The following is a 24,689-nucleotide window of genomic DNA, read 5'->3' on the forward strand; positions in this document are numbered from 1 at the left end:
TTTGAGGAGCGTATACGTACGCGTACCGAACTGAAAGAGCGCATGAATCGCTATGCCCAGGAGGCTGAGAAGGCCAAGGAATTGCAAAAACTACAAGAGGAACAAGAGAAAGCCTTGAAGGAACAAATGGAAAAACATGAAAAGGAATTGGCTGCCAAAAAGGAAGCTGCCAAAATGCAAGAACAAAATGGAACGAAGGCATCAGAAGAAAAGCCTAAAACGAAAAAATCACACTCGAAAAAAGTAACTATCCAAGATGATTCGGAAACTGATACTTCCTCAGAGGAAGATGACGATGATGAGGATGATGATGAATCTGATTCAAGCTCTGATGAAGATAATAGTACTAAGGAAAATATTACTAACAACACCACCACCACCACCACAGCAAAGACACCAAGCACAGCGACCACTAGCACCAGCACCACATCCTCTGGTCCTGATACGAAAGTCACCAACACGACTTCATCCCGAAAAGATTATACCGATTCGAATACCACCAACACCACCACAACCACATCACCAAGTAACACCAATAACACAACCAGCGACAAAAATAACAACGACCTTTCCAAATACAGACCACAACCAATACCCTCCACCTCCCATTTGACCTCTGGCCTTATGCACTCATCCAGTTCGGGAGCTTTAGCCTTTGGTGGCATTAGTGAACGTTTGGGGGCTTCTAGTCGCAATCAAAAACCCTACAGCTCTACAGCCACATCCCGCACTGCTGCTGTCCTTAGCGAATTTGAGAATTCCAATGCTTCTACCTCAGGTCGGTATCAAGGTACCAGTGCCCGAGATCGTTATGGTCTGGGCGATACATTGTCATCATCCAGCTATAAAACCTCCAATTATTATGATCCATATACATCTGCCTATACCAGTAGTAGTAGGCGTGGCGCTACAGGCGCCGGGTCATCAGCCACAAATAGCTCATATCAACAACGTCAACAGCTTGCCTATCAGCAGCAGCAGCAGCAACAACAACAACAGCAACTCTATCAACAGAATATGTTGATGAAAAGTGCAACCGCCTCGTCTCTCTTTCATAGGTCACGCATTCCAAAAACCTATTCGTCTTTTGTAAGATTACAATTTTTTTATCTCTCTCTCTCTCTCTTTAGATATTTTCAATTGAATGAGTGATTTTAGTTTTTTTTCATTTGCCTTGGTTGTAATTCTCATGTAATCAATATGAAAAAATGCATAAATTCTCTATTGAAGCTGCTCTATAATGCATGGCCTCTTTGCAGGGTTTCATCCAACCAACAAAAAAAAAAAATATCTAAAATTGGCTTATGCTTCTTCTATTAATCAGATACTCTTGATCATCAAAACTCTATTCATAACTAAAGTATCACGTATTATTCGTAGTATTCTTATTATGAATATGGACAGAAGAATACCATTGAATGAACCAACATTTACATTTACACTGAGGAGATTGGATATCTTTTCTTTATATATATCTCAGATAAATATATTTTTTTTCTTCTCTGCTTTGAATCATTGTCATAAGTTCATTGTAACTTTTCTTACCCTTGGATGACAATGGAAAATTAGCTCGTTCGTTACCATTATGTCCTATACCCTTCCTACAATCACACCACATACTGGCTTATTTGCATACAGTTTTTATCCAGAGCGCGTCATAAATATTTTGTGTTGTTTGTATACGGGTTTATTTAAAACCAAAAAAAAATGTTGCATTCCCAAATAATTATTGTTTTTATGACAGTTCGTATTTTTTTATTTATATTTTTTTATTTTTAATATTTATTTTTTGATTGCATGTGACTATAATATTGGGTTTAGTGACAATTTAATAGCAATAATCATAATGTCAATGGAAAAGAAAAAATTCCAAATGTGTTAGAAAATAAAATATTTTAGTGAACAATTCTTTTAAACGGAACACAATATACACGCAGAGAAGGAATATGATCACCTCAAACATGTTTCAAGAGCAAAATGTTATTTTTGTAGGGTGACCATGTAACATGTTTGTCACTAAAATGTGATTTTATCGTCAAATATAACCTGCTTGCCGAAATCAGATACATGATTTCCGAGAAAATAACATGGTTGCGAAAACCATGTTACATGGTCACCACCCAAAAATAACATTTTGCTCTTAAAACATGTTTGAGATGATCATATTCCTTCTCTGGGTGTAAATAACAGTCAATTATTTACGCAGAAAAAATATTTTTTGACTTCAATTACAAAATTAATATATCCAATAATTTTATTTTAATTTAGTATCAATCATCAACGTCAATTTAAAATTTAATTATAAAAAAAAAATTAATTGATTTATTAATTTTTTTTTTTTTTTATAATGAAAAAATTTGTAATTTAATATTTTTTAAAACTCAATTAAAATTTCAATTGTAAAAATGTTGGTGACATTTTTTCTGCGTAAAAATGGATAAGCTTACAAAATTTAGTGATTTTTCTTTCTTACGGCTGAACTGTTATCTTCTATGCACTTGTTAGAAAGAGTATATGATATTTTTTATTACAAAAATCTGATAATTTCGAAACAATGGAGTTTTTTGGAAGAAAATTTAGGTTAATTTTATATATTTTCAACTAAACTATATTTTTTTAGCAGTAGTATCCTCTTTATTGAGTTAGAAGTTGTTTTTAACATATATAACAATTAAAAAAAATTATCACAATTTTCATTTAAAGAAGATATAAAAATATACGACTATGTTCTAATAGAACGTCTGTTGGCTGATTTAATATTAATATTTCATATTAACTAAACTATATTAAAAACGCCAATATGACAAAACTAAGTATATATTTTTCTACAAAAAAGTAATGAAATTAATATGTACATATAATTTATTTTAACTTATTAAAAACATTTCGTATTTGGAAGAATTAATGAAATTAATACATATATTTTTTTTTTTTTAACTTGTTAAAAAACATTTCGTATTTGGAAGGAAGGAGTGTCATCCAGGTGATCATATTCCTCCTCTAGATGCACGAAAAAATAAGCAAATGTGCCACTAAAGTGTCAGGCGGATCACTTTGATCTATGTTTTTTATTATTGTACGTTTAGGGAATTAATAATAATGGTTGTCTGTATGTAGAAGATACAATTTCTAATACTGTTCATAAAATTGCCCCGTACCAAATTGCATCTTTGTTTCAGTCCTTTTGGAGTATTGAATCAGTTTTTCCAATCCCTTAGAGTATTTATTGAAGACATTTTTCCAATTAAATAGTATTGGAAACAAGTGCAAGACTGGTGTATATGATAGGTTACACAGCATTTTTTCTGATTCATTCACAAAAATAATCGTTTCTATTAATTTTTTTAATTAAAATTGCTTCAATCATGAATCAGTTGCAAAATTAATTAAAAGTTAAAAATATACTTGATTAAAAAAATAATAGATTTTTTCGGCTCTTTTAATTTATTTCAATCAATATCTTGATTCAAGATTTCCAATATTTATTGTATTTTTATTTATTTATAATTAGTTTACCATTGGATGATATAATTTATTTATAAATTTATAAGAGCACACTTTCTTATGTGTTTTCCGATTACAATTATAGTTGGATTTATCTTGGGATTTGAGTAAAACTAGTATATCTGTATAAAAAGTAGTTATTTTCAACCAAAAGTTTTAATTATATTTTTATAAAGTATTCAATTAAAATATTAATTAGGAGAATTAATACTTCAATTAAATTTATAAAACATTTCAATCGATTTCTTAACTAAATTTATTTTTGAATTTAATTTATTTATAAGTAAATATAAAAAAATATGTGTAATGTAAATATAATTGTATCAATTAATTTTTTAATTGACTACGTCTTCAACTTCAATAAAATTTTTAACTGGAAATAGTTTAGTGATATTTTCTTCTGTGATAGAAGTAGTAGAAGTAGTAATAAAGTACCATTACCCAGTCAGCTTAAGACGATATGAAAAATTTATTGCAGATAAATAAATTTAATATTTTAATTTTTATACAAAGTCAATATCAATAACATAAATTAATTGAATCAATTAATTTTTCAATAGACTTTAGTAATCAGAGTTTTCATTTGGCGGCTTTGAGATAGGAATATTATTTGAGAGCTGCAATAAAAAATTAATTATTTTCTACATGTATACACGCAGAGAAGAAACATGATTGTCACAATCATATTCGAAGAGCAAAATAATATGATAACAGTTATTTTTGCGGCGACCATGTAACATTTTCACCTGCAACCATGTTGGCTCAGTGAACATAGTTCTAAGAAAAATAGAATTGCCCTCATCTAAAATGTTATTATATGTATAAAAAGAATTTTGTTTCCATTAAAAAATAATGGCCACGATCTAAAATGTTATGGTATTCGTCTTTATGAAAACATTTTTTCGTCGTCAAAAAAAGGACGCCACTTTATTAACTTTAACTTTATTATTTTGTTTTTATTTATTTATAAACTAATTCATTGTTTATTTGTATTTATAATATCGTAAAAGCAAACATCGAATATTTTATACACTCTATTTTGGTTCAATTTCAATAATAAGTAATCATTCCGTATTTACTTCGTGCACATCAAATATACCAACGCAGGCATCATGTAACTGCAAATAAAAAAAAATTATACCATATATCAAAATGCAGAACAAAACACAGGTACATTTTTTTTTTCAATTACACTTTCCTTTTTATACCCTCCACCATAGGATGGGGGGTATATTAACTTTGTCATTCCGTTTGTAACACATCGAAATATTGATCTAAGACCCCATAAAGTATATATATTCTGGGTCGTGGTGAAATTCTGAGTCGATCTGCGCATGTCCGTCCGTCCGTCTGTTGAAATCACGCTAACTTCCGAACGAAACAAGCTATCGACTGGAAACTTGGCACAAGTAGTTGTTATTGATGTAGGTCGGACGGTATTGCAAATGGGCCATATCGGTCCACTTTTACGTATAGCCCCCATATAAACGGGCCCCCAAATTTGGCTTGCGAGGCCTCTAAGAGAAGCAAATTTCATCCGATCCGGCTGAAATTTAGTACATGGTGTTAGTATATGGTCTCTAACAACCATGCAAAAATTGGTCCACATCGGTATATAATTATATATAGCTCCCATATAAACCGATCACCAGATTTGACCTCCGGAGCCTCTTGGAAGACCAAAATTCATCTGATTCAGTTGAAATTTGGTACGTGATGTTAACATATGGCCTCAAACACCCATGCAAATATTGGTTCACATCGGTCCATAATTATATATAGGCCCCATATAAACCGATCCCCCGATTTGGCTTGCGGAGCCTCTAAGAGAAGCAAATTTCATGCGATCTAGCTGAAATTTGGTACATGGTTTTAGTATATGTTCTCTAATGACCATGCAAAAATTGGTCGATATCGGTCCATAATTATATATAGGCCCCATATAAACCGATCACCAGATTTGACCTCCGGAGCACCTTGGAAGAGCAAAATTCTTCCCATTCGGTTGAAATTTGGTACGTGATGTTAGTATATGGTATCCAACAACCATGCAGGAATTGGTTCCTATCAGTCCATAATTATATATAGCTCCCATATAAACCGATCGCCAGATTTGACCTCCGGTGCCTTTTGGAGAAGCAAAATTCATCCGATCTGGTTTATAAAGGGTGATTCTTTTGAGGTTAGGATTTTCATGAATTAGTATTTGACAGATCACGTGGGATTTCAGACATGGTGTCAAAGAGAAAGATGCTCAGTATGCTTTGACATTTCATCATGAATAGACTTACGATCTGCCACAACGTCGAATTTTCAGTGAATGGGCCCTAGAAAAGTTGGCAGAAAATCCGCTTTTTTATCGACAAATTTTGTTCAGCGATGAGGCTCATTTCTGGTTGAATGGCTACGTAAATAAGCAAAATTGCCGCATTTGGAGTGAAGAGCAACCAGAAGCCGTTCAAGAACTGCCCATGCATCCCGAAAAATGCACTGTTTGGTGTGGTTTGTACGCTGGTGGAATCATTGGACCGTATTTTTTCAAAGATGCTGTTGGACGCAACGTTACGGTGAATGGCAATCGCTATCGTTCGATGCTAACAAACTTTTTGTTGCCAAAAATGGAAGAACTGAACTTGGTTGACATGTGGTTTCAACAAGATGGCGCTACATGCCACACAGCTCGCGATTCTATGGCCATTTTGAGGGAAAACTTCGGAGAACAATTCATCTCAAGAAATGGACCGGTAAGTTGGCCACCAAGATCATGCGATTTGACGCCTTTAGACTATTTTTTGTGGGGCTACGTCAAGTCTAAAGTCTACAGAAATAAGCCAGCAACTATTCCAGCTTTGGAAGACAACATTTCCGAAGAAATTCGGGCTATTCCGGCCGAAATGCTCGAAAAAGTTGCCCAAAATTGGACTTTCCGAATGGACCACCTAAGACGCAGCCGCGGTCAACATTTAAATGAAATTATCTTCAAAAAGTAAATGTCATGGACCAATCTAACGTTTCAAATAAAGAACCGATGAGATTTTGCAAATTTTATGCGTTTTTTTTTTTTTAAAAAGTTATCAAGCTCTTAACAAATCACCCTTTATTTGATACGTGGTGGTAGTATATGATATTTAACAACCATGCCAAAAGTGGTCCATATCAGTCCATAATCATTTATAGCCCCCATATAAACCGATCCCTAGATTTGGTTTTGGAGCCTATTGGAGGAGCAAATTTCATCCGAGTGAGTTGAAATTTGTGGATGACAGTCTTTCGTAGAAGTTTCTACGCCATCCATGGTGGGGGGTACATAAGATTCGGCCTGGCCGAACTTACGGCCGTATATACTTATTTGTGTTCACATAAAACCACGTGTCACTTCTGAATAAATAAATTAACACGAAACACAGTAATTCCATATTCTCCGTCCATTCCAAGAGACAATCAACACACGACTAACGCGCAAAATGAAAATTGTGTGTACCTGCTCAATGTTTTTATAAAATTCTTTTCGCTGCAAAAAAATTAAAAAATTAAATGGTCACGAAAACAATGTACATGGTCTTTATGACCATGTGATGGTTCTAGACATGTCTATACGTAACCTATAAAAAAACTTTTCTCTGCAAAAAAAAAAGTAAACAAATTGAATGGGTTGGTACATGATTTTTCCCGACCATGTAATGATCTCAAATTCTATCATTTAATTAATAGAACATGTTTGCGGCATTTGAGAACCATTTAAATGCTTATTACCAACATATATTTTTCTCAGCTCGAAAATTATTTTTACAAAGACAAAATACATGGTTTTCGCCACAATTATCTACTCTAGATAAGCATTAAATGAATGCGGCAACCATGTCCAAATATGTTTTTTCTGTGCGTGTATATTTACTACTTTTAAGTAAAGTTACATTTCATAGGAATAAGATTCTCTAACTATTTTTTCTATTAAATTATAATTTATATTCATAATTTATTTATCATATGATATAATATTTTTTTGATATTTCTATATATAGGAAATATTATTTGAGGTCGATTTCGTTTTCGTAAAAAAAGTGATGTCCTAATGTTACATTTCGTTTTCCCTAATTATCCCTCCACCGATGAGATAGTACCCTGTTACAGTTATTGCTAATTCATAATACATAGAATAATTACAAGTTTGAAGGGAACTACTCTAGGATATTTACAATAAAATAATTAAAATTAAGTTATTGATTTTTTTTTAACTTATAAAACAGCTCTATGTTTAGCCCCAAGTTATGCATTTGTTAATTCAAAAATACTAAAAACCAAATACTTTTTGAAATAAAAGCATACTTCTTTGTTTCTCTTATTTTTTTACTTAAAAAATATAATTTCCATTGATTTAATTTTTGTTATTATTTAAAATTTTTTTATTTCACATAAAGAAAGCAATAAAATACTAATAAATTAACATTTAAAATATTAACACTATGGCCTTATTGTATATACTATATGTCTTTATATATACGTATTTAATGAATTTTGTTTGTAAATTGTTTGTTATAATATTATTTTGAAAAAAAAAGACAATACTCAAAAAAAATGAACGTTTTTGTAATAACAAATGCAAAAACAACAATTTGTCCGAACTAATTTTCTTATCGAAAAAACGAACGTATTTTTTTCGTGTTTTTCTCGATTATATATGTAAATGATGATGATGATGATTATCACAATGATGATGATGATGATGACTATGAAATTCATGATGATGGTGATGATGAAAAATGGCTTTGCTTTTGCTGGGGGAAATTGAATGAATAATACAATTTGGCTTCAAAATAATATGTGGTGTCAACGTGGGACTCTCTTTGGCATTATTAATCAAATTTGATCACATCTTCTTCTGGGTGGATGGCCGGGTTTTTGCTGATGTATTATGTCCAATACTTCCTGATGATTTGATGTTGATGATGACTATGATGTTCCCATGATGTCGATGATGATGACCCCTTCTCGGTGCCGTTTTTTTCTGTCTCTGTTTCTCCATGGATATCGTTTTTCTTTTTTTCTCTGTTTGTTTTTTTCTTTTTCTTTTTTTCTCTCTTTCTTATATGTTTTGTTATGATAACGATGACCAAACCACCAAAACAAACAAACAATTTCAACCCACCCACATCAATCAAAATATAAAACCGACCCAAAAACAATTCTCGATTTTCCACCAAAACAAAAATTCTCCTCCTCAACAACGTTTTCATGTGTGTCCTGTCTTCGCACCACTTGATCGCTCATGCTGTTCCTGCACCAACAAAAAACACCACCAACGATTCTTCCTTGTCGCCTACTTGCTACTGCTACAACTTCCACCACCACAACCAACCAACCGACCAAATCTTGAAATATGTTGCAAAAATCCATATCACAGACAGCAAAGCCCGTCATACAAGATGATAGTGATGGCCACTTGATTTATCGTTCTGGCGATATACTTCATCACAGATGTTCGTGACAATTTTTTGTTTTTTTCTTTTATTCCTATCTTTACTATTTTTCCATTTTACTATATTTGTGTTTAGGCAAAGAAATAAGTAACCAAACGAAACAGATACCTTGTTAGGTTTAAACCTAAACCTACCTATCTACTCTCTCTCTCTCCCCCTGTTGAAGATTAAATAGCTAAGAAAATCCAAACAAAAATAGAAATATTTTGTTAATGAAATTTTCTCGATATTTTAGAGATTAAAAAGAAAACACTTAAACACACACAAATTTATTTTGCTTTAGTTTTCTATTTTTGTTTTAATTTTCTATGATTATAAAAATATTTTAGTTTTGAAGCGCGTTATTTTCTTTAAAAAAAAACTTCCAAAGCTCTTTGAAATTATTTAAAGCTTTGCTTAAAAGCTTCCCTGTTATATTAATTTTTAAATCTCTAATTATTTTTAAATGTTTAATTTCGACTATATTTTATTATTTTGTTAAAGCTTTCGTGTACATAAATTTATAGAAAGTCTCATAAAAAATTGGTTACATTTTCTAAATTTAAAATTTCATTTTATTATTTTCCAAAAAAAAGAAACGCGCTGTTTTTTTTACAGTTTTGTTATCAATTCCGTTGCCAATTTCGAACATCTAGTTCATCCTTTTATAATATTTTTTGTTTGTAAATTTTAATACTTTGAACAAGTATTAACCCTTTTGCAATCCACACTTAGAGATCCAAATAGTTTGTTTTTTTTTTTTTTTTTTGCCCACAAAAATAATATTGAAAAGAATTTATATAAGACAACCTCCTTAATCAGGTTTTTTATTAATATTATTTTTTTCAATTAATTATTAAATAATATCAGTATTATATGTTTTTGATGAAAGATTTATCCGGTTTATTTGAATTATTTTATCTCAACATTTGTATTTTCCTAATTTTCAGATAAAATCATGGCAACACTGGGTGAAGGCACATTCGGTCGTGTTGTTAAAGTCAAAGACATGGAAAGGTATGGCTTTTATTCGAATTCCAGGAAAGTCGTATTAATCTTTCGTTATTGTTTTTTTTTTTATTGCAGGGATTATTGCATGGCCTTGAAAATTATCAAGAATGTAGAAAAATACCGTGAAGCTGCTAAGCTGGAAATTAATGCTTTAGAGAAAATCGCACAAAAGGATCCAAACTGTGAACAGTAAGTAATTTTGGTCATGCTAGCTAACATAGATACAATTACAATTATATAAATACACCACTCATTTTTATGCAAAAATTACTTAACATAATTGGATAATTAACACTCGATTCAGGAATAATCTACTAAAATTTCCACAAAAAAAATGTACCGAAATTAAAAATTTCTCAGTTTTAATTTTTTTGAGGTTTCTTGGGAAAAATTAAAAATTTTCGGACTTTTGTATGGGAAAAATGAATTTCTTTCAAAGAAATATTTTATATAGCGTCTAAGCAGAAAATGGTCTCTTAATACACCACACATTTTTATGCAAAAACAAGTAAGGAAAGTCTAAAGTCGGGCGGGGCCGACTATATTATACCCTGCACCACTTTGTAGATCTAAATTTTCGATACCATGTCACATCCGTCAAATGTGTTGGGGGCTATATATAAAGGTTTGTCCCAAATACATACATTTAAATATCACTCGATCTGGACAGAATTTGATAGACTTCTACAAAATCTACAGACTCAAAATTAAAGTCGACTAATGCACTAGGGTGGAACACAATTTTAGTAAAAAAATATGGGAAACATTTAAATCTGAAGCAATTTTAAGGAAACTTCGCAAAAGTTTAGGAAAATTAGAGTCATTTTTACAACTTTTCGACTAAGCAGTGGCGATTTAACAAGGAAAATGTTGGTATTTCGACCATTTTTGTCGAAATCAGAAAAACATATATATGGGAGCTATATCTAAATCTGAACCGATTACTAATTGTACTCCTAGTACAATATTTCAACCAAATTGGGCCAAAACTCTGGCTTCTGGGGCCATATAAGTCCATATCGGGCGAAATATATATATGGAAGCTATATCTAAATCTAAACCGATTTCAATCAAATTTGGCACACATGACTATACTACCAATTGTACTCCTTGTGCAAAATTTCAAGCTAATCGGGATAAAACTCTGGCTTCTGGGTCCATATAAGTTCATATCGGGCGAAAGATATATATGGGAGCTATATCTAAATCTGAATCGATTTCAATCAAATTTTGCACACTTGAATATACGACTAAGTGTTATGTTTGTACAAAATGTCAAGCAAATGGGTATAAAACTCTGGCTGCTGGGTCCATATTAGTGCATATCGGGCGAAAGTTATATATGGGAGCTATATCTAAATCTGAACCGATTTCTTCCAAAATCAATAGGGTTCTATTCTTACCCAAATTAGGAACATGTGCCAAATTTGAAGGCGATTGGACTTAAATTGCGACCTAGACTTTGATCACAAAAATGTGTTCACAGACAGACGGACGGACGGACGGGCATGGCTATATCGACTCAGGAGCCCACCCTGAGCATTTTTGCCAAAGACACCATGTGTCTATCTCGTCTCCTTCTGGGTGTTGCAAACATATGCACTAACTTATAATACCCTGTTCCACAGTGTGGCGCAGGGTACAATTACTTAACATAATTGGGTAATTATCACTGTTGTCACACGATTGAGGAAAAATCTACTAAAATTTGCAAAAAAAAATTCTGCCAAAATTAAAAATTTCTCAGTTTGAATTTTTCGGAGTTTGGTATGGGAAAAATAAATTTCTTTCAAAGAAATATTTTATATAGCATATATAGGCAGAAAATTGCCTTTTAATTTTATATACAATGTTATCTTGGTAGCCCCACTGAAATATTCATCTTATCTTACTTATTATTCCATGTGAATATTTCGAAAATTGCAAAATAAATTCAAGAGGAATAATCTATTATATTACCCTAATATCTATGTACTACAAATCGTCTAAAATATCCGTTAAAGCAGCGTAATTGAAGAAGGTGGGGAATAAACTCTTCTTTCAAATGAGTAAACTCTTCTTTCAAACTTTTACGCTTTAGGCTACATTCGTAGTGTACTTTTATTTGGACAACATATTGGGGATTCTAGATAAAAGCATGGTAATGCTGGTTTGATTCTATAGGAATCACATCAGCGTTGTCATGTATTTATGAGGTCCCCCAAAAAGGTGTCCAAATAAAAATAAAATATGAACGGTGCATTGCTCCGCTTATGTCAATTGCATCCCACATTTTGGTATAATTGAGTTTACCATCATTATTCAATTTCTATTACCTAGATTTGTTATGTCTTATGTCAATTGCTTCCTACATTTCGGTATAATTGAGTTTACCATCATTATTCAATTTCTATTACCTAGATTGTTTTAATTTTGAAATTTTAACTTTTGAGAAAAGACTCAGTGTAAGGATATATTTCCACAAAAATTATTTTTATATTAAAACTTCACATTTGTTGTATTAGAAAATATTAATCCATTACCTTATAATTATTAATTTACTATTCATATGCTCTTCATTACAGCTTGTGCGTTAAAATGATAGATTGGTTCGATTATCACGGACACATGTGCATTGCCTTTGAAATGTTAGGTTTGAGTGTTTTCGATTTCTTGGTAAGTTTTCAATTTTAGCATTTTAACATTTAGAAAAAGAAATTTCCAAAAAAAAAATCATATCAAAAAACTTATTATACATTTATCCAACTCTATTAATCCATTCATTGTGTATTTTAATTCAAATATTATAATTACATTTTATTATTTACATATCAGTAGTTAACATATATTCTAATAAACTTTATTTTACTATGTTCTTTTCCCTCCTTTTTCTTCCAATGAATAGCGTGAGAACAACTACGAACCATATCCATTGGAGCAAGTTCGACATATGGCCTATCAATTGTGCTATTCTGTGAAATTTTTACATGATACTCGTTTAACGCACACAGATTTAAAACCTGAAAATATTTTATTCGTTGATTCGGAATATACCACACATTATAATCATAAGATTGTAAGTATTAAAACAATTAAAAGTATTTTTGAATACAAGACTATAACTTCCTTTTTCCATTTTGGCACAGAATCGTGAAGTGAGACGTGTAAAAAATACCGATGTTCGTCTAATCGATTTTGGTTCTGCCACATTTGATCATGAGCATCATAGTACCATTGTATCAACGCGTCATTATCGTGCGCCAGAAGTTATACTCGAATTGGGCTGGTCACAGCCTTGTGATGTGTGGTCTATTGGGTAAGTAATATAAAAAGTTAAAAATATTTCATAAGTAGTACGCGCTGTTCCTGTAAATCGTACGAAACCTCATTCGAATGAAAAACAATCTCTGGAATTGGAATTTGGGGTTTTCTATTTTTGTTAGAAAGTTTGGTTTAATAGTTTTACTTTTTGTCGACTCCTATCCATATGCCATTTTGTGGCTTATGCTTCTATTCGACAGCCAAATATATAAAGGTTTGCCTTTCGAAATAGAAGAATCAATTTACTTTCGTTTGGATTACCAAAGAAAGCTTTCGTATGTAATGTAATTTCATCCATTTTGTGCTATTCTTTGGTACTTCAACTGGTGTCCAGATTTAGGAACTCTGCGACAAGGGTGGGGTGCGTCCAGAGTGATCTGGTGGTGAGTCGGGTAGGTTTAGCTGGGCAGATGGGACACACGTCAATTCCTACTTATCAATCACTGATAAGTAGGAATTGAGGCGGCTGCACTTGCCTGATCTTAATTGTGCTAAAACCACCCGTGGGAGGTCTCTTTACTCCGGTGCTATGGGCGGTAAATGCTTTTAAACGCCTTAGTCGCCATTGCCATTTTTATCTAGACGATTAATTCTTTTATGATAAATTAAACAAATGGTGGGAAATTTTGCTCCTTTCTTTACAACCACAAAATTGAATGACACAGAGTAAACGCGGCAGTTCCATTCATATGTGACTAATAACCCCGCAAGTAAGAAGTTTAATATTATAGGGATTTTTTTTAAATAAACTTTGGAACGGACACATTTTTTCACAGAGGGAAAAGTCCTCACAAAATTGACGCTACAAATGTTTTGTCACCCAAAGCAATTTTCTAGGCTCTCGTAGACTATTCAGTCGATTGTCCGGTGGTGAAGCATCTTGGAGTAGCAATAATGACAATATAAGTTGTTATTATCTTTTCTCTGGCTTCAATATAGCCAAATGTATTGATATCCTATCCCTGATTATGTTGTCCAGATGTTAATTATTATCAGATAATTCAATTTACTTGAAAACCGGGCCCCTCTCAGGTGTGGACAAATTTCGTGACATTTTAGCTATATTATCGCCTTGAAAGTAATCTTTTGGACGCCTCGCAGATGTGGACAATATTTAGGTGATCGTATTGTCCACTTCTGAGAAGTTTCCAAAATCTAAAAGACAAGGCACACCTATGCTATCAATTCCGATTCCGTTAATTCATACGGCTTAACTTTTTTGATGTTACTTCATACTGTTCTAGAGGAAGTGGCTGCACTTCAAGAACAGGATTAACATCACTTCCGCTGCAATATAATCCTATTCAAATCTTACTGCAATGCTGCCTGATCTAGAGTTTCTAAAAGAGAGATTGGCTTCCTTGAAACGTAAATGCTAAACTATGATATGTTTTTTTGGATGGTTATTGCTAAAAATCAACCAGGAGAGTTTACTTTGAATTTAGTTGTTGCTTATGGCCATTCCATTAAATTCCAGCTTTAAATATTTTATGCTAGATATTAATTTCTATTCATTTCATTTCAGCTGCATTCTCTTTGAATTATATCTGGGCATAACACTATTCCAGACCCATGACAATCGTGAACACTTAGCCATGATGGAACGTATTCTAGGACAAATACCATATCGTATGGCACGGTAATGTATAAATTTAACATGCTTACATTTTACGCTTCGCAGGTTTACTTCATGTTATCCGATTAACCTATAGCAATCATGTTCTTTACAGCAAAACCAAAACAAAATACTTCTATCATGGTAAGTTAGACTGGGATGAGAAATCATCGGCTGGACGTTATGTACGGGATCATTGTAAGCCATTGTTCAGATACCAAATGTCCGATGCAGAGGATCATTGTGAATTATTTGATCTAATTAAGAAAATGTTGGAATATGAGCCATCACAGCGTATTACGTTAGGTAAGTGCGTTGTTGCAACGTCTATGTAAATAATCAGATTTCTTATTGTGTGTATGTGTGCGTGCTTCGAAAAATGATTAATACCTTATTGTGATAGATGGAGGAAAAATATTGATTTAATTATTACCAGCGAAAAGTTATAATGACAAAAATTTTGTGACATTATGTTGTATCTTCGTTTTATATGTGCGTGAGAAAAGTTTTCTTTGACTCTTTAGAATTAGTTTTTTTATAATTGTTTAATAATGTTTGGTCTTTTTTGCCAAACTTTTCTATCCATTTCCTTGTTTGAGGTAAGGTAAGTTAAATCCATTAAAGAAGTAAGTTTTTGCTTTTTGTTACTCATAATGGATAGAATTTTTGGTATATTGTTACATGTTACACGATAGTCATAAAACTCTGGCATGATATGGATAGTGTGGCTTCTGTTTGGTGAAACAAAGCCAAAGAAACGAAATAGGAAACTTATTAATAGCCCACAGAATATATAATTAAAATTCTTACAATGCTCGTATACATTGGGATTTCTCGATCTATTTATAGGAGAGTATTTCTTAATTTTCCCCCAGAGTATCCTACAGAGCGCATAGTTAAACTTCCGCAGTATCAAAGTTAGTTTTAGTTATTTTTTATGTCAAAGAGAATGAGACGCTATTCCCAAAATAGTGTCCGATACCAAGCAGTGTCAAACACCAATTTTAGCATCGAAACCATTACTGAGAGTCTTTATTATTCTATATCCTATAAGGGAAAGACAACACGTCCTTCTTTATTATCGAAGGACGAAACCTACTTCAGAAAATATTTTTAGTTATCGTGAAATAGGATGGTTGGTTCTCCATCACGACCTGTGTGTTGCCGGTATGACGAATATGGACGAAGCTGTCCCTACTTCCATGTAGGCTGAAAATTTTGTTCTTTAAATACAATGAAAGTTCAGATAGCTCCTAGTGTAATTCAAATATAAAATTGTCAACTTATCACACCGCACTGATAAATGTTGATCGCATTATTGTTTGGACATTTTGTCCTTACATTCCGCATACACACTAGAGCTCGACCGAAGAGGGTTTTTTTGGCCGAAGCCGATGTTCGGCAAAAAAGCAATAATCGGCCCAAGTCGAAACCGATTATTTCCCTCAAATTTATAAATAAAGAAATTTGGTGTTTTTTAGTTCAATATTAGAATATTTTTTAACAAATGCATAATTACAACAATAAAAGGTAATTCGTTTGATACTGGGTGTTTTTACTGAGACAAATTCAACACTTGGACAATTCAATATCAAATAAATTATTTCAAAAAGCTTCGGCTTCGGTTAATCGGCCTCTTGACGAAGACCGATTCGTGGCCGATTATCGCTTTTTTGCAAAAATCAATATTACCGCATATGAAAAAAAGGCTCGTCTTCGGAACATCAATTTATGGGTCAGTGAGAATACCAGGTTTATGTAAATTGCTCTACTATGACAAAGTTTCCTTGCCTCTACACATTTGAACAAATTAAAGAGACAAACGATTTCCTTAAAGAACGAATGCGCATTTTGTTTAGCATAGAAGACAAATTTTTTTAAGATACAAAGTTTTTTTTTCCTTGTTCAAAAAAATCTCAAAATTAATGAAATCGTCATTAAATTTGGATACTTTTTGTTTCCTGATTACAAAGATAGAATGTTCAAAAATAGGAGATGCCTTTCAATCACGGTTTCCACAGTTGGTAGAATTCTACAAAAATGGTAGACTTTTTACTGTTTGGTATATTAGTAGAATTCTAAATATTTTGGTAGATTTTTCAAAATATACCTCTCTAAGTAAGAGGTACATCAATTTTCTATAGAAATAAAATTTTGACAAAATTTTCTATAGAAATAAAATTTTGACAAAATTTTCTATAGAAATAAAATTTTGACAAAATTTTCTATAGAAATAACATCTTGACAAAATTTTCTGTAGAAATAAAATTATGACAAAATTTTCGATAGAAATAAAATTATGACAAAATTTTCCATAGAAATAAAATTTTGACAAAATTTTCTATAGAACTAAAATTTTGACAAAATTTTCTATAGAAATAAAATTTTGACAAAATTGTTTATAGAAATAAAATTTTGACCAAATTTTTTATAGAAATACAATTTTGACAAAATTTTCTATAGAAATAAAATTTTGACAAAATTTCCTTTAGAAATAATATTTTGACAAAATTATTTATAGAAATTAAATTTTGACCAAATTTTCTACAGAAATAAAAATTTGACAAAATTTTCTATAGAAATAAAATTTTGACAAAATTTTCTATAGAAATAAAATTTTGACAAAATTTTCTATAGAAATAAAATTTTAACAAAATTTTCTATAGAAATAAAATTTTGATAAAATTTTCTATAGAAATAAAATTTTGATAAAATTTTCTATGGAAATAAAATTTTGACAAAATTTTCTATAAAAATAAAATTTTGACAAAATTTTCAAAAAAAATAAAATTTTGGCAAAATTTTCTATAAAAATAAAATATTGACAAAATTTTCAATAAAAATAAAATTTTGACAAAATTTTCTATAGAAATAACATTTTGATAAAATTTCCTATAGAAATAACATTTTGACAAAATTTTCGATAGAAATAAAATTTTAACAAGATTTTCTATAGAAATAAAATTTTGACAAAATTTATTATAGAAATAACATTTTGACAAAATTTTCTATAGAAACAAAATTTGGACAAAATTTCCTATAGAAATAACAGTTTGACAAAATTTTCTATAGAAATAAAATTTTACAAAAATTTTTATAGAAATAACATTTTGAAAAAAAAAATTCTATAGAAATAAAATTTTGACAAAATTTGCTATAGAAATAAAATTTTGACAAAATTTTCTATAGAAATAACATTTTGACAAAACTTTCTGTAGAAATAAAATTTTAACAAAATTTTCTATAGAAATAAAATTTTGACAAAATTATCTATAGAAATGAGATTTTGACAAAATTATCTATAGAAATAAAATTTTGACAAAATTTTCTATAGAAATAAAATTTTAACAAAATTTTCTAAAGAAATAAAATTTTAACAAAATTTTCTAAAGAAATAAAATTTTGGCAAAATTTTCAATAGAAATAAAATTTTGATACAATTTTCTATAGATATAAAATTTTGACAAAATTTTCTATAGAAATAAAATTTTGACAAAATTTTCTATAGAAATACAATTTTGACAAAATTTTCTATAGAAATAAAATTTTGACAAAATGTTCTATAGAAATAAAATTGTGACGAAATTTTCTATAGAAATAAAATTGTAGCAATATGTTCTATAGAAATAAAATTTTGATATAATTTTCTATAGAAATAAAATTTTTACGAAATTTTCCAAACAAATAAAATTTAGATTTTATGTTAAGTTTGGTAGATTTTTGGTAAACTGTTCTTCAAATTTTGGTAAATTATTTTTGGCACACATTATTTTGAAGAGGTTTTTGACTTGAATAATTTCAATAGCATAATTTCTTATTAAAGTCGAGTCAGACATTGGAAATTGATATTGTAGTTAGTACATGAGGAAAAAAGTAGAAAAGCCGGATAAATTCAATTTTGTTTAGGTAAATTTAAATGAAAAATGTGTCTGGAGAGTATCCGTACTTCAATTCTTCGCTTCTCGGAAACAATATCAAAGTCATTAGTATAAAGATAAAATCTCTTGAATGGGGCAAGTTATTTTGTTTCAGTTTATGTATCGTGACAACAGATAGACAGACAGGCAGTAGAATTAATTTTTCATAAAATTCGTTGCAGACCCTTTGTAGCCCCAATATTGTTCATAAGTCATAAGATTATCTAATATATAGGTTTAAATTTAACATAATTAAGTCATGAAATCCATATTGCCATCTACATAAACAAGGTATGAATCTATCGGAAATTCAGATGAAACATTCATAAAAGTACTTACTAATTTTGTGTTTTATTATTTTTCTTTTTCTTTCTGGAACTGTAGGTGAAGCTCTACGTCATCCATTCTTTGAAAAGCTCCCACCTCATCATCGTTTGGGTGATGCCGCCATCAAAACTATGCAACCCGCCTCATCAGGTAGCAGCAGCCGCGAACGTTCTCACAGCTTATCAAGATGAGAATTGGCACGATTTGGTTATTATTAATTAATAACAATTTGTTTTTAAAAGAAAGATAACACAAAACCACAAACCTTTAGTACTTCTCTTTTAAAAAAATGTTTTATTTACTTAAACTAAACTATTCACATAACACATACCCATTTATTATTCATCTTTTTCTAATTGTGTTTTAGTTGGAAAAACCCAAGAAAATTAAACATAATTTGTAACAGATAATTGAATATCAACAAAGAAAAAACCAAGGCCAATACACACAGCCCTAAGAAGCGGAATATACAAAACAAAAACCCATACATACATTTGTATAGTTGCTACTTTTGAATGACATTTCAAAAGTCCCAATCATCAAGATCACATTAATGCTTATGAGATAAATGCAAAACTTTTTACAAAAGCCAACAATAACTGGAACAAAGCCAGCCATCAATCATTGTAAATGTAGTATTTAACGAAAACGGAAAGAAATTTATTTAATATCACCTTTTATACTACATGGGGGATCCATCTCATCCATCCTGTTTTTTTTTCATAAATTTTACAAATGTTTATTTTGTAAATAATTCTTAAGATTTTTTGTGTTCTATTGCTTATTGAGATCTATCTTACTACCTTGTTTATTGAGCTTTTCTATTCTAAATTTATTTGTTTGAATAATCGCTTTTTGGAAGAAGGAAATAAATGGCTTAGTTTTTTTGCTCTTAACAATTTTGTTTATTGCTAAATTGCTTTTATTTTCAAAACAGAATTAGTAAAATTATTTAATGTTTTTTATTGTTGCTAAAAAGTGGTGATTCCATTATTCATTGCATAAAGAAAATATAGAAAAAGATTACCAAACTATTTGTAATTTGATATTGGTCATCATTATTTATTTGCATTGAAGACATAAAGTAGAATCAACGATAATATATAGACATGAGAAATAGTTTTCTGAAAAGCTCAATTTAATAATTTGCAACGGTTTCAATTAATATTACATACCTAAGATATTCATTGGCTTATGGCATATCTTGTGATTTATTTTCTTCTTTTACCTTATATAACTCTTTTTTTATGTAATTCCATATAATTTTAGGTTTCTGCTTAGTTTCTTCATTATTATTCTTATTATAGTTTAGTATATGGCCAAATTATTTAAACAATTAAGCTAATATATATCCGAAAAATTACTCATGCAGTTTAGTAAAATTTTTCTTTGTCCCAGAATAGTTTATTTTTTAACTTAAACTTTGGTCCATATAATAGTATAATTATTTCTTTTTTTGTAAGAAGTATTAAACATGAATTGATTTTAATTATTTTACTCGACCTTTTTCAAAATTTTATAATAAATTTTCAAATGAAAGAAAAATATTTGGTTCTTTGGCATTTTTTAAATAAATAGGACAGCTGTATACATTGACAGGAGCAAAAAGTTCATAATACACTAAAAAAAGATAAACAGTGAACCCACTAGGTAGAAAAATTATGGTTAATTTTAGAAAATTTAATCGAAACTGTATTACAATGTCGATATCATAAAAAAAAATATTTTTCCGACAAATTCAAATTTTGTAGTTTGAAGAAAGAAATTGGAGTTAAAGTTTGCAAGAATATCTTTAGCCCCATATCTAGTTCAAAATGGGTGCATTTGTGATAAAATTTACAAATTTTAAAAAATTCGGAACTATTTTGTGGGAAATACGAATTTAGTAAATCTTTATGCTTCATTTGTATATAACTTTTACCATTGTTTAGTTTAACTAAAAATATTAAAGTCAAGGAATTTATCGCATTAATAATTGCATGAACTAAAATAGAGTTAAATTGGTTTTAGTGCCCTAGAAAGTTCACATGTATAGTTCTCTCTAAATCCAACATTGAAAAAACGACAATTATGACTAGCCGGATAATTAAACCCACAACTTGGAGAATTAAACGCAAAAACTGAAATGTGGGCATTTTTGTTTTGTTTTCGCAATGAAGAACTATTGTTGAGTGTGCGTAATACCTCAACAAACAAGTGCAAAATACAAGTGAATAATAAATTAGCTAAAAAATAAAAATGTGAATATGTTTCTATGTCAGAAATTTTCACAATGAAGAAAGTAGTTTCATTTAAGAAGGTGGGTGTTAAGTTCGAGTTTAGCCGCTAAAATCGTCATTTTTTCACGATTATTTTTCTTTAATAAACCATGTTTAGGAATACAAACTTTGTGAAAATTTGCTTTGGGCTATTCCCCCCATCAAGTTATAATAAAATTTGCAACAAATATGTATAATTTTATGCCTTTTTTACTGATTTAGTTTTCACTTTAGCGGCTAAACTCGAACTTAATACTCACCTTTACAGCGTGATTGAAATAAGAACCTTGGCTAATAATTTTATTTCGCTCACAAAAACAAAAAAATGGAGCACATCTTCGGCCGCTTATTTCATAGACAAAGGCCATGGTTAATATTTTAACCATGAACATATTTGGTCTATTGGAACAAAGTCTGCTGAAACTGTATATATTTGGCATTGACTGCTAAAAATAAAACAAACAGAATATACTCTACTACTCAATTGAGAAGTAAATAAAATTGGAAATAGAAGCTCAAAATATTTTAGAGTATTTTTACTACAAAAATTAGTTATTCTCAACTTTTAAAATGTCATTGAAATCTATTATTAGAGATTTTTAAATGTTTAGTATATTACTTATTTGCCTCATAAGTGTAGGTTTCAGCAGACAGTGGCTGATGTTAAAAGCAGTCTTTTTTTCTGTAGCAAATGTATTGCTATAACTCCTGCATTCACCGGTAATTAGGAAAATTATTTCTTTATTTTAAAATTCTAATTAAATTCCTATTTAAAAAATTAAGGAGGCATTTTTTTTTTAATTTTGAAAAATTCACCTTTTTTTGTATCGGTTTTAAAAAATAAATTCATTTTAGTTTCCACATAGGCGGTTGGGGAAGATAATTGAAAATAGACAAACTTTATTATCCGTATTAATATTGGCTACAAAATAAATGTATCTATTTTTTGTGAAAATTTTTACTTTACTACTAGAATGTATATTTTTGCCCTCTTTATGCTGTGTGTATATTTATGTGTTTTGTCTAAGAGTTTTTGTTTCCATGGATAGAAACAGTCAATTCTTTTCATATTCTAAAAAAAAGATCAATTTATTTTTTAATTTTTATAACTTTTCAAAAGCTTTTTTTCTTTTATGACTATAACACAGACTATAATTAATTAATAACCAAATCGCCAAGTAAAAGGAATTTTATGATTTCCCAAATATAAAAACTAATAACATTTTATATATAGAAATATGAAATACTAATATAAACAAAAAAAAAACAAAAGATAAAAAAATTACATTTAAAAAATTCCCAAAAAACGAAAAGCAGAAACCACAAATGTTTTTAAGAAGAAAATTTACATTATTTTTTCAAGTCCTTTTTCTTTTGTGTCATCAACAAAAAGCAATTACCACCACCACCACCACTTTTTTCACCAACACATTTGATAGTTAAATGTATTCCGAAAAATATACAATAATTTCAATTGTTTCATTGTAAAATTACAGGATATAGAGCAATTCTATAACTCTCGATACTACTACTACTACTAGAGTACTGTAACATCCCCTCCACATCCACAACTCATCAATTACTTCATACTCCCCCATTCACTATAGAGAAGGGAAGAAGTAAAAAAGAAGTAGGAAAGCAATATTGCTGCAATTCTGGATTATTCTCCTCCTACTGCTACTCACTCTCGCTAGGACCAAACAAAATAGTTGGTTTCTTAAGAAGAATTTCTTTTTGTAAAAAGTTGACCAAACACACACACACATACAAACAGTCTCACGATGTGAAAGTAAAGTCAGTCAGTCTTACCATCAATGTCATTTAAACATGAAACAAAAATATTTTAAAATAATATATTTAGAAAAGCATAAACATATATAAAATCTAAGCAAAGAAACCGCAAAGGACTGTTCATTTTCAAGCGTATTTTAATAATAATATTTTACAAAATATAAAAAAAAAATATTGCAAAAATACAAAAAAGGTTTATGTTTTAAGTTTTTTTTTTTCTAGACAAATATTAACACAACAACAAACTCATATTGTAAATGTATATTAAATGAAAAAAAAAAAAAAACAAATATAAAAAGTTCATTTTTGTTTTTTTTTTTTTTTAATATATAAAAGATAAACAAACATTTTCAAAAATAATTTTAGAAAACGAAATTTTTATATATCATATATATTATATATATGAGACAAAATGTAAGCTCATAATTTCTCATTATTGAAAAACAAGAACACTACCAATTGTCTTTAACAAACAGAAACAAAATAAAAGTAAGAACCCCAAACTTAATTTTTTCTATTAGGTTAATAGAAAACAAGCTATGCTGTATAGAAAATTATCAACAAGCCAACAACAAATGTTGTAATTTTATTTTTCAGTATAGAATTTATAATTTAGAAAACACATTTCATTTGATTTAATTTTTTATTTTATTTTCTTTTTTTTCCCATTATTTTTGTTATTTCTCATAAAATTGTCATTACTACTCGCGAATAGTTTCGTTTTTAGTGAAATAATTTTAAGATTCGAATTTGACGATGGAAAAATCAAAGTTAACACATTGTAAAATTATTTCATTTTAGTTGAGATTTACCCACAAACAATGTTCTTTATTTTTATTATGACTTATTTCCTTTTATTTTTTTCATAGTGATAAGATTTAAATCCCAATTATTATTAATACTTGATTTAGTCTAATTTCTTATTAACTATTTGATTTTAATTTTAGTTGAATACATTGTACGATTTTCCTTTAATTTTTTTGGTTCTTATTTCTCTTAAAATTTTGTTTTAAAAATTTCTATACATATATTTATTAAACTATAAATGATATATAACAGAATCGTAAAAACAATTACATCATTTCCCAATAAAAAAAAACTGATGTGGAAATAGAGTAGTTTTACTACAAGTTAAATATATTATACATATTATACTCTCTTCCCAAAACCTTAAAAGCAAACTTTAATATAATTTTAATGATTTAATTGTAATTAAAACAAAAATTGTATGAAAAAAGAGGAAAATATAAAACAAATAAAGAAATAAAATATTTAAGAAATAAAAAAGTTTCTGTGTATGAATTTCTAAAAGTAAGGAAAGTAACCGAGTTGTCCTAAAGGACACCTAGGTTAGGAGATAAGAGCAAAACAAGTTTTTCATAGAAAGATTTCGAACTTTTCAGGACTTTAATTGAATTTCGCTTTTTTTTTAGGTGATCACGAATTAGCCTCCTTTTCGTTCTAAGACATATAGTTGAGAAGATATGGGCACAAGTTTTCTATATAAAAT

At 29.7% G+C, this 24,689-nt stretch overlaps 1 protein-coding gene across 1 annotated transcript in view; it reads left to right on the forward strand.

Moving 5' to 3' along the window:
• Nucleotides 1–24,466, forward strand: part of Doa (CDC like kinase darkener of apricot) — a 93,740-nt gene extending 69,274 nt beyond the window's left edge. Inside the window, exons 4-12 of the mRNA XM_075292681.1 lie at nucleotides 8,906–8,981; nucleotides 9,911–9,977; nucleotides 10,047–10,160; nucleotides 12,536–12,626; nucleotides 12,856–13,026; nucleotides 13,097–13,266; nucleotides 14,797–14,910; nucleotides 14,984–15,192; nucleotides 19,188–24,466. Coding sequence (XP_075148796.1) covers nucleotides 8,906–8,981; nucleotides 9,911–9,977; nucleotides 10,047–10,160; nucleotides 12,536–12,626; nucleotides 12,856–13,026; nucleotides 13,097–13,266; nucleotides 14,797–14,910; nucleotides 14,984–15,192; nucleotides 19,188–19,321 — 1,146 coding nt within the window. The 3' untranslated portion in view covers nucleotides 19,322–24,466. The remainder of the gene's footprint in view (nucleotides 1–8,905; nucleotides 8,982–9,910; nucleotides 9,978–10,046; nucleotides 10,161–12,535; nucleotides 12,627–12,855; nucleotides 13,027–13,096; nucleotides 13,267–14,796; nucleotides 14,911–14,983; nucleotides 15,193–19,187) is intronic.
• The last annotated feature ends 223 nt before the right edge of the window (nucleotides 24,467–24,689 follow it).

The sequence above is a fragment of the Haematobia irritans genome, chromosome 1 (genome assembly GCF_050003625.1).
Source record: "Haematobia irritans isolate KBUSLIRL chromosome 1, ASM5000362v1, whole genome shotgun sequence".
NCBI lineage: Eukaryota > Metazoa > Arthropoda > Insecta > Diptera > Muscidae > Haematobia > Haematobia irritans.